The 14043-nt window shown below is 47.4% G+C and overlaps 1 protein-coding gene across 1 annotated transcript; it reads right to left on the bottom strand.

Moving 5' to 3' along the window:
- Positions 1–683: 683 nt before the first annotated feature.
- Positions 684–5377, bottom strand: LOC140723121 (uncharacterized). Its single transcript, XM_073037748.1, has one exon. The coding sequence runs from the start codon at positions 5375–5377 to the stop codon at positions 4013–4015; it is 1365 nt and encodes a 454-aa protein (XP_072893849.1). The 3' UTR covers positions 684–4012.
- Between the last annotated feature and the right edge of the window lie 8666 nt (positions 5378–14043).

The raw sequence follows: 14043 nt of genomic DNA, 5'->3' as shown, positions 1-14043 counted from the left end.
TGAACCCCTTTTGTTGAACCTCAATACTCCACCTGCCCATATCATTGGTACCCACATGGACCACGACATTCACTGTTCCCCTTAAGAATGCTGAACACTCGAGCAGAGATGTCCCGGACCCACGGCACACAGGACCATCCTGAAATCTCGTTCTCACCCACAGAATTCAGTCTGTTTCCTTAATTGATGCATCACCTATCACACAGCTCGACTATTCTCCCCTCTTCCCTTCTGAGTCACAGAGACAGAGACCCAGTGGCTGTGACTTTCCCTGGCTGGATCACCCCCACACCCCGCAACAGTATCCAGAACGATACCCCAGTTGACGAGGGGATGACCACAGGGGTACTCTGTATGGCTGTTTCATCCCTTTCCTTTCCCTGGCTGGATCACCCCCACACCCCGCAACGGTATCCAGAACGATACCCCAGTTGACGAGGGGATGACCACAGGGGTACTCTGTATGGCTGTTTCACCCCTTTCCTTTCCCTGGCTGTCACCCAGTTTCCTGTGTCCTGCACTTTCGGTGTAACTACCTCTCCAAACATCCCATCTATCACTCCTGAAGCCTCCAGAATGATCTGGTGTTCATCCGGTTCCAGCCTCTTAATGCAGGTTGTTAGAAGCTGCAGCCGGATCCGCTTCCCGAAGGTGTACTGATCAGGGGCACTGGAGGTGTCCCTGGTTTCCCGCATCCCACAAGAGGAGCTTTCCACTACCCCGTCTGTAATCTCTACTGTTCTCATTGAGCAACTGAAAAGAAGGGGGTAAAAAATCTCTACCTTCAGCTTAATTACACCTTCTGTGACTGAAGGCTCCCATCACTGACAGCTAAAGCCTCAGAATCTCCACTCGGACTCCATTCACTCTGACACTGACCGCTCCACTCGGACTCCATTCACTCTGACACTGACCGCTCCACTCGGACTCCATTCACTCTGACACTGACCGCTCCACTCGGACTCCATTCACTCTGACACTGACCGCTCCACTCGGACTCCATTCACTCTGACACTGACCGCTCCACTCGGACTCCATTCACTCTGACACTGACCGCTCCACTCGGACTCCATTCACTCTGACACTGACCGCTCCACTCGGACTCCATTCACTCTGACACTGACCGCTCCACTCGGACTCCATTCACTCTGACACTGACCGCTCCACTCGGACTCCATTCACTCTGACACTGACCGCTCCACTCGGACTCCATTCACTCTGACACTGACCGCTCCATTCGGACTCCATTCACTCTGACACTGACCGCTCCACTCGGACTCCATTCACTCTGACACTGACCGCTCCACTCGGACTCCATTCACTCTGACACTGACCGCTCCACTCGCTCCTGCCCAACTTTCAGTTCTTGCTGAGCAAACCCAAATGCTGACTGGCCGCTGCTCAAAGGTCCAACGGAAAAAAACTGCTGCAAGGCTCTGCCTTTAATCTTCGACTGAAGACCATATGCCATAGAAACATAGAAAACCTACAGCACAATACAGGCTGTGCCAAACATGCCCTTACCTCAGAAATTACCTAGGGTTACCCATAGCCCTCTATTTGTCTTCCAGCCTTCTATTTCTCTAACGTCAGCAAAGTTTCCTCAAGGGGAAATCTTGCCTGACAAATCTGTTGGCATTCTTGGAAGAAGCAACAAGCAGGATCGACAAAGGAGAATTCGTTTCCTCAAGTGAAACTCGTGCCGGAAAAGCAACCCGAATGAAGAAATAGATGTTGTATACTTGGGTTTTCAGAAGGCCTTTGACAAGGTGCGACACACTAGGCTGCTGAATAAACCCACGGTATTACAGTGGAGACTCTAGCATGGATTAAACAGTGGCTGTGGGCGTTGGGAACGGACCCAAATGCAAGACACAGACACCGAAGTACTAGGGAGAGGACTAGGTGTATCAGGAAAGAAGTGGGGAAGAAACGACATTGGACAAGACACAGGCCCTGGACAAGACTAGGTGACAGGGCATGGGCTAGGACTACAGTAGGAAGGTGAGACCTAGATGAGGAACTAAGAACTGGGAACTAGGAACCTGGACAAGGATTCCGAGCCAGAGACTGGTCGGGGACCCGGAACCTGGGTCTTGACTCGGGCTCGGACTCCGGATCCAGACGAGGACTGGACGTGGCAAGGTAACAGGACTGGGAACCTCCTCGGAGCCTTGAACATGGACTGGAAACCTCCTCGGAGACTTTGACCCGGACTGGACTTGACACGGAGCCTGAGACTTGGACTGGACTTGGACACGGAACGACAAACAACGAAAGTCCACTCGGGTAGCGGCAAACGGTCTGTCTACTGAGTTTTGGACCTGAGCATGGGAACACAGAACACAGAGCCAGGACCCCTCATTGGGGACAGGACGTAGGGCCGGGGCTTTACATAGAGTCAGGACCCCTCCTTGGGGACAGGACGTAGGGCCGGGACTCATACACGGACACTAAACACGGGGACACAAAGAGACAGTTCCAAGCTCCTAGATAGATAGTTTCTTCTGGTGGCGGGGCAAGGCTCCAGTCTCACTCCAGCGGTTAAACTTGACAGTGATAACAGGGGAGGACGCAGGTGAGGTTGCAGGCAAGGCTTCAGGCGTGGGTTGCTGAAAGAAGGGGAAGGGAAGGGAACAGTCCAGCCTCAGGCCTGTCTTACCCAACGGAGGCAAGGAGAGGATACTGTCAAGACAAACCCCACAGAGGCAAGAACAGGATACTGACAAGATGAACCAGCAACCACACTTGAACCCAGGGCCACTTATATTCCAGCCCCAATTTGAGAATCAGGTACCTGTGATTAAGCCCAACTGAAACAATGGACAGCCAGAAGACCCGGAGTCCAGAGTCCACGGACCGGACCGTGAACCGGAATGCAGACGTCACGGACCGGACCATGACAAGCTGAATGGTAGGAGGCAAACACTGGCAATAAAGGGAGCCATCTCTGGTTGGCTGCCAGTTACTAGTGGTGTTCCTCAGGGCTCTGTGTTCGGACTGGTGATTTGTGTTATATTCCAATAGTTTGGAAGACGGAATTGCTGGCTTTGTTACAAGGTTTGCAGACGATATGAAGACATGAGGAGGGGCAGGTAGTTTTCGGTAGAGAGGGTACAGAAGGACTGAGATAGATTTAGAGAATGGGGAAAAAACAGCAGATGGAATACAGTGCCGGGAAGTGTATGTTCATGCATTTTGGTAGAAGAAATGAAAGTGTTAACTTCTTCGAAATGGACAGAAAATACCAAATAACTGAGGTGCAAAGGGACACGGGGAGTCCATGTTCAGGATTCCCTAACAGCTAATTTGCAGGTTGAGTCTGTGGTGTGGAAGGCAAATGCAACGTTAGCATTCATTTCCAGAGATCTACAATATATAAGCAAGGATGTAATTTGGGAAGTCGGTAATCACTGGTGAGGCCTCACTTGGAGAACAGGTTTGGGCCGCTTATCTTAGAAAGGATGTGCTGAAGCTGGAGAAGGTTCAAAGTATGTTCACAAAAAAAGATTCCAGGATTGAATGGATTGTCATATGAAGAGTGTTCAATGGGCCTGAGCCTGTATCAGCAGAGGAATTAGGGCTGATCTCATTGAAACTTATCAAACTGTGGAAGGGCTTGATAGAGTGGATGTGGAAAGGATGCTTCCTGTGGTGGAAGAGTCTACGACCAGGGAACAGAGCATCAGAATAGAGGGGTGTCCTTTCAGAACGGAGATGACAGAGAACGGACAGAGAGTGGTGAATCTGCGGAATTCCGTGCCACAGGCAGCTGTGGAGGCCAATTCTTTATGTACATTTAGGGCAGAGCTGGATAGAATCTTGATTGATCCGGGCATGAAGGGATACGGGGACAAGACAGGAGATTGGAGCAGAGAGGAAATTTGGATCAGCCACGATACAATGATAGAACAGACTCGATGGGGTAAACAGCCTCATTCTGGTCTTATATCTTAGAGTCTGACGGTCTGTCCCCAGTGTGAACTCACTGATGTAGCTTCAAGTCAGATGACTAAGTGAATCCCTTCCCACAATCTGAGAAAGCGATTGGTTTCTCCCCAGTATGAACTAACTGGTGTCTCTGTAGCTTGGATGACCGAGTGAATCCCTTCCCACATTCAGGGCAGGTGAACGTCCTCTCCCCAGTGTGGATTCGCTGATGTGACAAAAGGGTGGATGAGTGAGCGAATGCCTTCCCACAATCTGAGCAGGTGAACGGCCTCTCCCCAGTATGGATTCGCTGGTGTGACAAAAGGTTGGATGACTGAGTGAATCCCTTCCCACATTCAGAGCAGGTGAACGGCCTCTCCCCAGTGTGAACCAGCTGGTGTCTCTGTAGGGTGGATGAGTGAGTGAATCCCTTCCCACACACAGAGCAGGTGAACGGCCTCTCCCCAATGTGAACTCGCAGATGTATTTTCAAGTCCGATGACCCAGCAAACTCCTTCCCACAGTCTGAGCAGGTGAACGGTTTCTCCCCAGTGTGAACTAACTGGTGCCTCAGTAGACGAAATGACAGAGTGAATCTTTTCCCACAGTCTGAGCAAATGAACGGTTTCTCCCCAGTGTGAAAGCACTGATGTGTGTTCAGTTCAGATGACCGAATGAATCGTTTCCCACAGTCCGAGCAGGTGAATGGCCTCTCCCCAGTGTGAACTCGCTGATGTATTTTCATGTCAGATGACAGAGTGAATCTCTTCCCACATTCAGAGCAGCTGAACGGTTTCTCCCCAGTGTGAAATCGTTGATGTACGCTCAGCTGAGCCGCACGAGCGAACTCCTTCCCACAGTCTGAGCAAGTGAATGGTTTCTCCCCGGTGTGAATTCGCTGATGTTCCTTCAGTTGAGATGAACGTGTGAATCCTTTCTCACATACGGAGCAGGCAAACGGTTTCTCCCCGGTGTGAACAAGCCAGTGTGTCTGTAGTTTGGATGACTGAGTGAATCCCTTCCCACATTCAGTGCAGGTGAATGGCCTCTCCCCAGTGTGAACCAGCAAGTGTCTCTGTAGTTTGGATGAGTGCGTGAATCCCTTCCCACATTCTGAGCAGCTGAACGGTTTCTCCCCAGTGTGAGTTTGCTGATGTTCCTGTAGTTGAGATGACCGAGTGAATCCCTTCCCACATTCTGAGCAGCTGAACGGTTTCTCCCCAGTGTGAACCAGCTGGTGTCTCAGTAGGTGAGATGACCGAGTGAATCGCTTCCCACAGTCTGAGCAGGTGAACGGCCTCTCCCCAGTGTGAACTCGCCCGTGTACCTTCAGTTGAGATGACGAAGTGAACTCCTTCCCACAATCTGAGCAGGTGAACGGCATCTTCTCAGTGTGAACTGGTGACGTTCGTTCAGTTGAGATGACTAAATGAATCCGTTTCAACATTCAGAGGTGGGGAACAGCCATGGCACCGTGTGAACTTGCTGGTGTCTCTGTAGTATGGTTGATTGTGTCAGTGCCTTCCCACACTCTGAGAAACGTCTCCTCACTGGTGAATTTTTGGATATATCTTCAGCATCGATGACAGAATGAATTGCTTCCCGCAGTCAGAACAGGTGGAGTATCTCACTGTGGTGTGAACTTGCTGATGTATCTTCAGACTGGATAACTGAGTAGATCCCCTCCCTCACACAGAGCAGGTGAATGGCCTCTCCCCACAGTGAACTCACTGGCCTGTCTGTGGGTAGGCTGTGAGTGAATCCCCTCCCAAACTGAGAGAAGGAGAATGATATCTCTCCACGGTGAACTCACTGGCCTGTATGTGGGTAGGCTGTGAGAGAATCCACTCCCACACTGAGAGAAGGAGAATGATATCTCACTGCGATCAATCATCTGGCAATTCAGACAGTCAGACGTTTGAATCCCTTGTACAATCAATGCAGTTAAAGAACTGATCTCCAGTGAACAAATGCTGGTGCGTTCTCAGCACCCCGGTTCCTGTGGATAACACTGAGTTACAATAGAAAACTTCATTTCAGACACAGATACAATTCCAACTGGAATGAGGTACATCTTTATCTCCTAGGATGAACAACAATGCAAAATACATCAATGGGTGAAGGAGAATATTTCAGGTGGGATTTTATTCTGTGGTGAAAACACAGCCGGTCCAGCCTGCTCCGACATTTAATTAGATCATGGCAGATCTGGCCATGGACTCATCTCCATCTACCTGCCGTTTCGCCATAACCCTTAATTCCCCTACGATGCAAAAATCTATAAAACGTTGTCTCAAATACATTTACTGAGGTCGCCTCCACTGCTTCATTAGGCACAGAAATCCACAGACTCACCACTCTCTGGGAAAAACAGTTCCTCCTCATCTCCATCCCACATCCCCCTATCTTGAGGCAATGTCCTCTTGTAATAGCCTCACCTACCAGTGGAAGCAACTTTCCTGCCTCTGGCTTATCTACCCCTTTCATAATTTTGCATGTTTCTGTAAGATCTCCTGTCAATGTGAGCGCTGGCATCACAATTTTACCCAGATCAACTCAAGCTGGAGCAACTCAACCTGAGATATACCCCGGGCTACTGTGGGAAGCGAGGTAGGAGATTGCTGAGCCTCTGGCGTTGAGCTTTGTATTACCACTCAGGAAGGGAGATGTACCAGAGGATTGGAAGACATTGTTCCCTTGTTAAGGGAATGGAGTAGAGGGAACCCAGAAATTATAGACCAGTGAGTGGAGAGTGCCCCAGTGGCCATCTCCCTCAGTAATCGTTACCTCGCTTTGGATGTGGTTGAGGGGATGACCTGACGGAGGACGACCATGACGATCGGGTCTCTGGCACTGAGCCTGGTTCCGTGGTGTAGAAGGGAAAGAGGAAGATGAGGAATGCGGTAGTCACAGGATTCAATAGTGAGGGGAACGGACAGGAGGTTCTGCAAGCCTGACAGAGATACACGCGTGGTGTGTTGCCTCCCAGGTGCCAGGGTACGGGATCTCTCCGATCGGGTGCAGAGTATTCTGAAGGGAGAGGGTGACCAGCCAGAAGTCTCGGTACACGTTGGTATAAATGACACAGGTAGAAAAAAGGAGGAGGGTGTGAGGAGAGAATTCAGGGAGTTAGGTAGGAAGCTGAAAGGCAGGACCTCTAGGGTAGTAACCTCGGGATTGCTGCCTGTGCCACGTGCTAGCGAGAGCAAGAATAGCATGATCAGGGGTATTAATGTGTGGCTGAGAGACTGGTGTAAGGGGCAGGGCTTAAGATTCCTGGATCACTGGGGCCTCTTCTGGGCGAGGTACGACCTGTACAAAGAGGACGGGTTACATCTGAACCCGAAGGGGTCCAGTATCCTAGCCGGCTCATTTAATAGAGCTGTTAGGGAGGGTTTAAACTGATTTGGCGTGGGGATGGGAATCGGTGTGATGGGGCTGAGGAAAAGGGAAACAGAAATAAATCGAAGATAGCGTACAACAGAGATTGTAGAAAGAATGGTCAGGAGATGAGGCTTAATCAAAGCCAGTGGCATGAGGAACAGGGCAATAGAGATGTGGGGCAATTAAAACAGAAAGCAACAAATCCTGGGCTGAGAGTGTTATTTGAATGTACAGAGCAAAAGGATTAAAATGGACGATTTTGAAATTCAGCTGCAGATTGGCAAATTGGACAATCTCTGAAACTTGGATAAAAGGTGGCTGCCGTTAGGAGTTGAACATCCAAGGATATACGGTGTATCATAATGATAGGTTATTGGGCAGAGAGGGTGGTGTGGCTCTATGGATAAAAATAATATTAAATCATTGGAAAGAGATGACATAGGATTGTAAGGCGTAACCGTCTAACCATATAACAATTACAGCATGGAAACAGGCCATCTCGGCCCTTCTAGTCCATGCGGACGCTTACACTCATCTAGTCCCATGAACCGCACTCAGCCCATAACCCTCCATTCCTTTCCTGTCCATGTACCTATCCAATTTTACTTTAAGTGACAATACCTAACCTGCCTCTACCACTTCTACTGGAAGCTCATTTCACACAGCTACCACTCTCTGAGTAATGATATTACCCCTCGTGTTACCCTTAAACTTTTGCCCCCAACTCTCAATTCATGTCCTCTTGTTTGAATCTCCCCTACTCTCAATGGAAAATGTCTATCCACGTCAACTCGATCTATCCCCCTCATTATTCTAAATACCTCTATCATGTTCCCCCTCAACCTTCTACGCTCCAAAGAATAAAGACCTAACTTGTTCAGCATTTCCCTGTAACTTACGTGATGAAACCCAGGTAACATTCTAGTAAATCTTCTCTGTACTCTCTATATTTTGTTGATATCTTTCCTAAAATTCGGTGACCAGAACTGTACACAATACTCCAAATTCGACCTCACCAATGCCTTGTACAGTTTTAACATTACATCCCAGTTCCTGTACTCAATGCTCTGATTTATAAAGGCCAGCAGACAAAAAACTTTCCTCACCATCTTATCCACATGATAGGGTCATGGGTTGAGTTAAATGGCAAGGGTAAAAGGACCCTAATGGCAGTTGTCCAAACAGTAGTCGGGATGTGGATTACAGGAGATAGAAAAGGCCTGTCAGAAAGGCAATGTCATGATAATCATTGGCGATTTTAACATGAAACTGAATTAGGAGGACCTCAAGAGAAAGAATTTGTAGAATGTCTGAGGGATGGCTTTTTAGAACAGCTGGTTGTTGAGCCCACTAGGGGATCGGCTGTGCTGGACTGGGTCATGTGCAATGATCTGGAGGTGTTAAGACAGCTTAAGGTTAAGGAACCCTCAGGGAACAGTGATCACAATATGATCAAATTCACGTTGAAATTTGAGGGGGAAAAAATAAAATCCAATGTGTCAGTATTTCAGTGGAATAAAGGAAGTTACAATGGACGAGAGGGGAACTGGCTGCAGTTGACTGAAAAGGGACATTTGCAGGAAGGACAGCACAGCAGCAACGGGTGGAGTCTCTGCGAAAAATGAGGGAAATGCAAGACAGATATATTCCAAATAAGAAGAAACTTTCAAAGGGAAGAAGGACACTACTGTGGCTGACAAGTGAAGTCAGAGCCAAAGTAAAAGCAAAAGAGGACATACAAGGAAGCTCGAGCTACTGGGAAGATAGAAGATAGGGAAGCTTTTAAAAACTTGCAGAAGAAAACAGAAGGTCATTCGGAACGAAAAGATGAATTATGAGAAGAAGCTGGTGACTAATATCAAAGAAGATATGGAAAGCATTTTTTAAGTATATAAAGGGTAAAAGAAAGTCGAGGGTAGATATAGGACCAATACAAAATATCGCTGGAGTTACTGTAATGAGAGTTGCTGAGAAGTAAGAGGAACTGAATGCGTACCAGACATTCAAGAGTATCTGGGAAGTGAAGTTTGTGCAGTGAAAATTACGACTCAGAAGGTGCTCAGGAAGTTTAATGGTCTGAGGGTGGATAAATTTCCAGGACCTGATGCAATGCACCCTCGGGTTCTGAAGAAAATAGCTGAAGAGATAGTGGAGGCATTAACAATGATCTTTCAAGAATCAATAAATTTTTGCATTATACCAGATGACTGGAAAATCGCAAATGTTACTCCGCTATTTAGGAAGGGTTAGAGGCAACAGAAAGGGAACTATAGACCTGTTAGCATGACATCAATGGCTGGCAGTTGATGGAATCGATTGTTAGAGATAAGATTATGGAGTACCTGGAGGCGTATGACAAGACAGGCCAAAGCCAGCATGGTTTCCTGAAAGGAAAATCCTGCCTGACAAACCTACTGCAATTCTTTGAGGAAATTCCAAGCAGGGTAGACAAAGGAGATGCAGTAGACGTGGTGTACTTGGATGTTCAGAAGGCCTTTGACAATGTGCTGCACACGAAGCTGCTTAGCAAGATAAAAGCCCATGGTATGACAGGGAAGTTATTAAAGTGGGTGGAGCATTGGCTGGTCGGCAGAAAACAGAGAGTGGGAATAAAGGATCCTATTCTGGCTGGCTTCCTGTTACCAGTGGAGTTCCACAGGGGTCAGAGTTGGGACCGCTGCTTTTTACGATACATGTCAATGATTTTGACTATGATATTAAAGGATTTATGGCTACATTTGCCGATGATAAAAAGGCAGGTGGAGGAGCGGGTAGTGTTGAGGAAACAGAGAGCCTGCAAAGAGACTTAGATAGTTTAGGGGAATAGCAAAGAAGTGGTAAATGAAATACAATGTTGGAAAGTGTGTGGTGATGCAATTTTGTGGAAGAAATAAATGGGCAGACTATGATTTAGATGGGGAGAGAATTCAAAATGCAGAGATGCAAAGAGACTTTGGAGTCTTGTGCTAGATACACTAAAGGTGAACCTCCAGGTTGAGCCGGTTGTGAATAAGGCAAAATTCTAGAGGTATAGAATATAAGAGCAGTGATGTGATGTTGTGGCTTTATAAGGCACTCGGGAGACCACACGGAGTATTGTGTACAGGATTGGGCTCCTCATTTTGGAAAGGATATATTGACATTGGTGATGGCTCAGAGAAGATTCACGAGAATGATTCCAGGTATGAAATGGTTACTGCGATGAAATCTTAAGTTTTATTCATTATGGACTGTGCCTTTAAGAATCATGCCTGTAAGAGAGAGAGACGTACAGCACAAGTAGAGGGAGAGGGAGGAGAGAGGGGGGAGGGAGGGAGAGAGAGAGAGAGAGAGAGAGAGAGAGAGAACGAGAACGCTACATGATGGACAGCTGCTGTTCAGCACACCGGCATTTAAACAAGCGTCACTGTCTCTTTCCTGGGACACGCAGATGCACAAAGGCTGGTGGCGGAATTGCCACTGAATTTTTAAGTGCCCACAAGGGTGGGGCTGAGGATCGATTAAGAGGAATCGACCCATGACTATTAGTGCGTTTGAGGACGACCCTGTGGAATCTACCGGTGTGTCTCACCCTTGCTTGGGTTGGTAGATTATCACCTGAAGATGGCGCTCTTAAGCTGGTCATGTTTGGCTAACTTGGAAGATTTGGGGGACATCGAGGAGGATTGACAACATCTGTTTACTTGGATTACACATCTCTCTCTCTCTCTCTCACTTCAATCCCGTGGACCGAATTGAATTTCCTTACCACACCATCGTAAGACTGTATCATTTCCCACCTAAGCTTGAAGAAGTTCGGGGATTTATACATTTACACCTGTATATGCATAACAGCATTAACTCTTGATTTACCTGGTTTAAGTTACTAAATGACGTGGTTACTAATAAAACAGTGTTTTGTTAACAGCAAAACCAGACTCCAGGCGTTCCATTGCTGCTGAGACTTTTGTGTTCGTCACAGTTACCGCATGAGGAACGTCCGGCAGCTCTTGAGCTGTATTCCCTGGAGTTCAGGAGAATGAGGGAGTTCTCACAGAAACACTCTGAACATTGAAAGGCCTGAACTGATTAGACATGGAAAAGTTATTTCCCATGGTAGGGGAGTCTAGGACAAGAGGGCACGACTTCAGCATTGAAGGACGACCTTTCGGAACTGAGAAGCGGAGAAATTACTTTAGTCTGAGGGTTGTAAATCTGTGGAATTTGTTGCCACGAGCGGCTGTGGAGGCCAAGTCATTGGGTGTATTTAAGGCAGAGATAGATAGTTTCTTGATTAGCCAGGGCATCGAAGGGTATTGGGTGAAAGCAGGGGAATGCGGATGACTGGAAGAATTGGATCAGCCCATGATTGAATGGCGGTGCAGTCTCAATGGGCCAAATGGCCTACTTCTGCTCCTGTATGTTATGGAGTCTTGCTTCAGTGGTGGGCAAGCTGTTGGAGAAGATCCTGGGAGGCAGGACTTCAGACAATCGGAGAGACATAATCTGATCAGGGATAGTCAGCATGGCTTTGTTAAGGGCAGGTCATGCCTTACAAACCAGATTGAATTCTTTGAAGATGCAACAAAGCACAGTGATGAAGGTAGAGCATTGGATGTAGTGGGCATGGTTTTCAGTAAGACTTTTGATAAGGTTCCTCAAGCAAAGCTCATTGAGAAATTAATGAGGCAAGGATCCAAGGTGACCTTGCTTTGTGGATCCAGAATTGGCTTGCCTACAGAAGGCAAAGGGTGCATGTAGATGCTGTATGAAGGACGGTGACCAGTGCAGTTCAGCAGGGATCGTTTCTGGGACCCCTCCTCTTTGTAATTTTTACAAATGACCTTGATGAGGAAGTAGTGTTTAAGATGATGAGAGGCATGATCATGTGGATAGTCAGAGGCTTTTTCCCAGGTCGGAAATGGTTGCCACAAGAGGACACAGGTTTCATGTGCCGGGGAGTAGGTACAGAGGAGATGTCAGGGGTAAATCTTTTACTCAGAGAGTGGTGACTGCGCAGAATGGGTTGCTGGCAACTGTGGTGGAGGCAGATATGATAGGGTCATTGAAGAGACTTTTGGATAGGTACATGGAGCTTATGAAAATAGAGGCTCAGTGGGCCAAAGGGCCTGTTTCGTGCTGTAGGTTTCCTATGTTTCTAAAAGGGTGGGTTTGTAAGTTTGTCGATGACACAAATGTTGGGGTTGTTGTGGATAGTCTGGAGGTTACAGCCGGACATCAATAGGATGCAGAACTGGGCTGAGAAGTGACAGATGGGGTTCAACCCAGTGGTTCCTTTCAGTAGGTCACATTTCAAGACAGAATACAATATTAATGTTAGGACTCTTGGCAGAGTGGAGGATCAGCGAGATCTTGGGGTCCGTGTCAATTGTGCACACAAAGCTGTTGGGCAGGTTGACAGTGTTGTTAAGAAGGCCTTCATCAACAATGGGACCGAGTTCAAATGCCCTGAGTTAACTTTACAGATATAAGGCCTTAGTTAGACCTCACTTTTGGTACTGTGTTCAGTTCTGGTCCTACAATACAGGAAGGACGTGGATACTGCAGACAGAGGGCAGAGGAGATTTACAGATATAAGGCCTTAGTTAGACCTCACTTTTGCTACTGTGTTCAGTTCTGGTCCCTCAATACAGGAAGGACGTGGATACTATCGACAGAGGGCAGAGGAGATTTACAGATGTAAGGCCTTGGTGAGACCTCACTTTTGGTACTGTGTTCAGTTCTGGTCCCCTCAATACAGGAAGGACGTGGATACTATTGACAGAGGGCAGAGGAGATTTACAGATATAAGGCCTTAATTAGACCTCACTTTTGGTACTGTGTTCAGTTCTGGTCCCCTTAATACAGGAAGGACGTGGATACTATAGACAGAGTGCAGAGGAGATTTACAGATATAAGGCCTTAGTTAGACCTCACTTTTGGTACTGTGTTCAGTTCTGGTCCCTTAATACAGGAAGGACGTGGATACTATAGACAGAGGGCAGAGGAGGTTTACAAGGATGTTGTATGGATTGGAGAGCATGCCTCATGTGAATAGGTTGAGTGAACGTCGGAGCGACAGAAGATGAGAGGTGACCTCATAGAGGCGAATAAGATGATGAGGGGCATTGATCGTGTGGATAGCAAGAGGCTTTTTCCCAAGATTGAAATGGCTAACATGGGGGGGGGGGGAAGGGAGGGTGGGCATAGTTTTATGGTGCTTGGAAGTAGGTACAAGGGTGATGTCAGAGGTATGTTTTTCACACAAAGGGTGGGTACAATAGGACCTTTTAAGAGACTTTTAGATAGGTACATGGAGCTTAGAAAAATAGAGGGCTATGTGGTAGGGAAATTGTAATTACACTGTGGATTTCCGTCTCTATATGAACTCCTCATCTTCTAACAAGGCACGGATCAGTCATCCTGGCTGACCATCAAATTCTCTGACTGTATTCCTGTCTGGATGAGGATGTTTCTGCATTCAATCAACCTGTGACTTGGCTCAATTTGTCTCTGTCCTTTGGGATTATTTCAAGTTCTGGCCATGCTCCACAACACTACAAAGAGCAATTGCCACAACATGTAGAATCCCAGAGATTTTCTATTTACTATGATCCCCACCCCAGCTGATTCACAGTGATGAATCCATTAATGACAATGCCAGCAATCTTGAATGGGAGGGCAGCAGTTATTTTGTGATGTGAAAGCCACAAGTCACTTGTCCTGGAGGACAAAGGAGTTACTTACCCA

Source organism: Hemitrygon akajei, unplaced genomic scaffold (genome assembly GCF_048418815.1).
Source record: "Hemitrygon akajei unplaced genomic scaffold, sHemAka1.3 Scf000101, whole genome shotgun sequence".
Lineage (NCBI taxonomy): Eukaryota > Metazoa > Chordata > Chondrichthyes > Myliobatiformes > Dasyatidae > Hemitrygon > Hemitrygon akajei.
This window is presented reverse-complemented; position numbering and strand designations above follow the sequence as displayed.

Coding starts and splice junctions, on each gene's coding strand:
- LOC140723121 (XM_073037748.1), bottom strand. CDS start 5,377: ATGTTGAAACGGATTCATTTAGTCATCTCAACTGAACGAACGTCACCA.